This window comes from Sinocyclocheilus grahami, unplaced genomic scaffold (assembly GCF_001515645.1).
Source record: "Sinocyclocheilus grahami isolate Dianchi unplaced genomic scaffold, SAMN03320097.WGS_v1.1 scaffold3686.1, whole genome shotgun sequence".
NCBI classification, from domain to species: domain Eukaryota; kingdom Metazoa; phylum Chordata; class Actinopteri; order Cypriniformes; family Cyprinidae; genus Sinocyclocheilus; species Sinocyclocheilus grahami.
In genome coordinates, this window is record NW_015508770.1 from 11,006 (window position 1) to 12,197 (window position 1,192).

A 1,192-nucleotide genomic window follows, 5' to 3' on the forward strand; every position below is an offset into this window, starting at 1 on the left:
ATGATATACATATGGATATTTTATGTATACTCTCACACTTTAACTTCTTGTTGAGAGGTTGAGTCTAGGAGAACTCACTGGTATCACACACACTCCGGACGCGTCGTGTTCAATTCGAGCAGCGGTCTAAAACAGTTTATTTAATCACCAAACGTACACAAGTTTACTTCAAGAATGAACGAACAATGAGGCATAGATGAGTTTGAAGTTCGGTGTTTAAAAAATGGAGCAAACGGAAAGAGAAAGCGCGATCTATATTATAGCTCTATAAATGAAGCATTAACAACAATTCTGGACAAATATAATGTAATTTAATGGAAAACAATGTGAATGGTGCTCTGTGGCGCGGTAGGATTTTCTGTCGGCTGCATTTAAATCCGCGTCTGAAGTTTCCCGCTCTGTTCAGCGTTCAGTATCACGTGTCTAAACAAATAGCACATGCTATCAGTGATTTCAACCACTAGAGGCCGCTTTTGTACTGTATAATGACAGCAGACCTTTCTCAGCCGTTCCAGCAACGGACGCAACACGGAAAACTATCGGCATGGATTTTTGCAGATAACCGATAGTTCCAGCAAAAAACTATCGGTGCCGATTAATCGGCAAAACCTATACATCGGTCGACCTCTAGTCTGTACATTTGTTTGTATATGCTGTTCACATGTGTAGATCAGATCAGATCCCTTTCCTGTTTCATCAGCCCCTTCTGGACCACTACAGCCTCATAAACGGGCTGAGGTGCTCTATGTGTGTGTGTTTTCCTCTGACTCATGCTGCTGATGTGTTTGTGTGTTCCTCAGGTTGCTGCTGGTGGGAGGGTGTGAGTCTGGAGACAGTAATGTGTCCAGGGCAAGCCGTTGCGGGATCACAGCGTGGAGGGTGTTGTCAGGGTCACCCCACTATAAACAGGTCACCAGCTATGAGGACGACATCAGTACAGTGAGTCTGCCGATGGACATATAAAGGAATACTAATGATACAGCATCCATGTCCATGACATGCACTCTTTCACGAAAAAAAGAAAGGCATTATCAGGTCTCTGATCATGGTTTGGATCTTTGATCTTACTAGTTTCCCACTGAGAAAGTAAAAAATAAACTTTATGTAGTCTCCTGTTCACCGATTACAGTCTACAGTCTTTATGATATTCTGATCCCTATGTATTACGTGGGTTATTGCTTTGTTTTTTTTT

At 42.3% G+C, this 1,192-nt stretch overlaps 1 protein-coding gene across 1 annotated transcript in view; it reads left to right on the forward strand.

Moving 5' to 3' along the window:
• Positions 1 to 1,192, forward strand: part of LOC107576439 (neuroblastoma-amplified sequence-like) — a gene marked incomplete at both ends in the record, with an annotated part of 35,867 nt that overhangs the window by 10,909 nt on the left and 23,766 nt on the right. Inside the window, one exon of the mRNA XM_016262614.1 lies at positions 801 to 939. Coding sequence (XP_016118100.1) covers positions 801 to 939 — 139 coding nt within the window. The remainder of the gene's footprint in view (positions 1 to 800; positions 940 to 1,192) is intronic.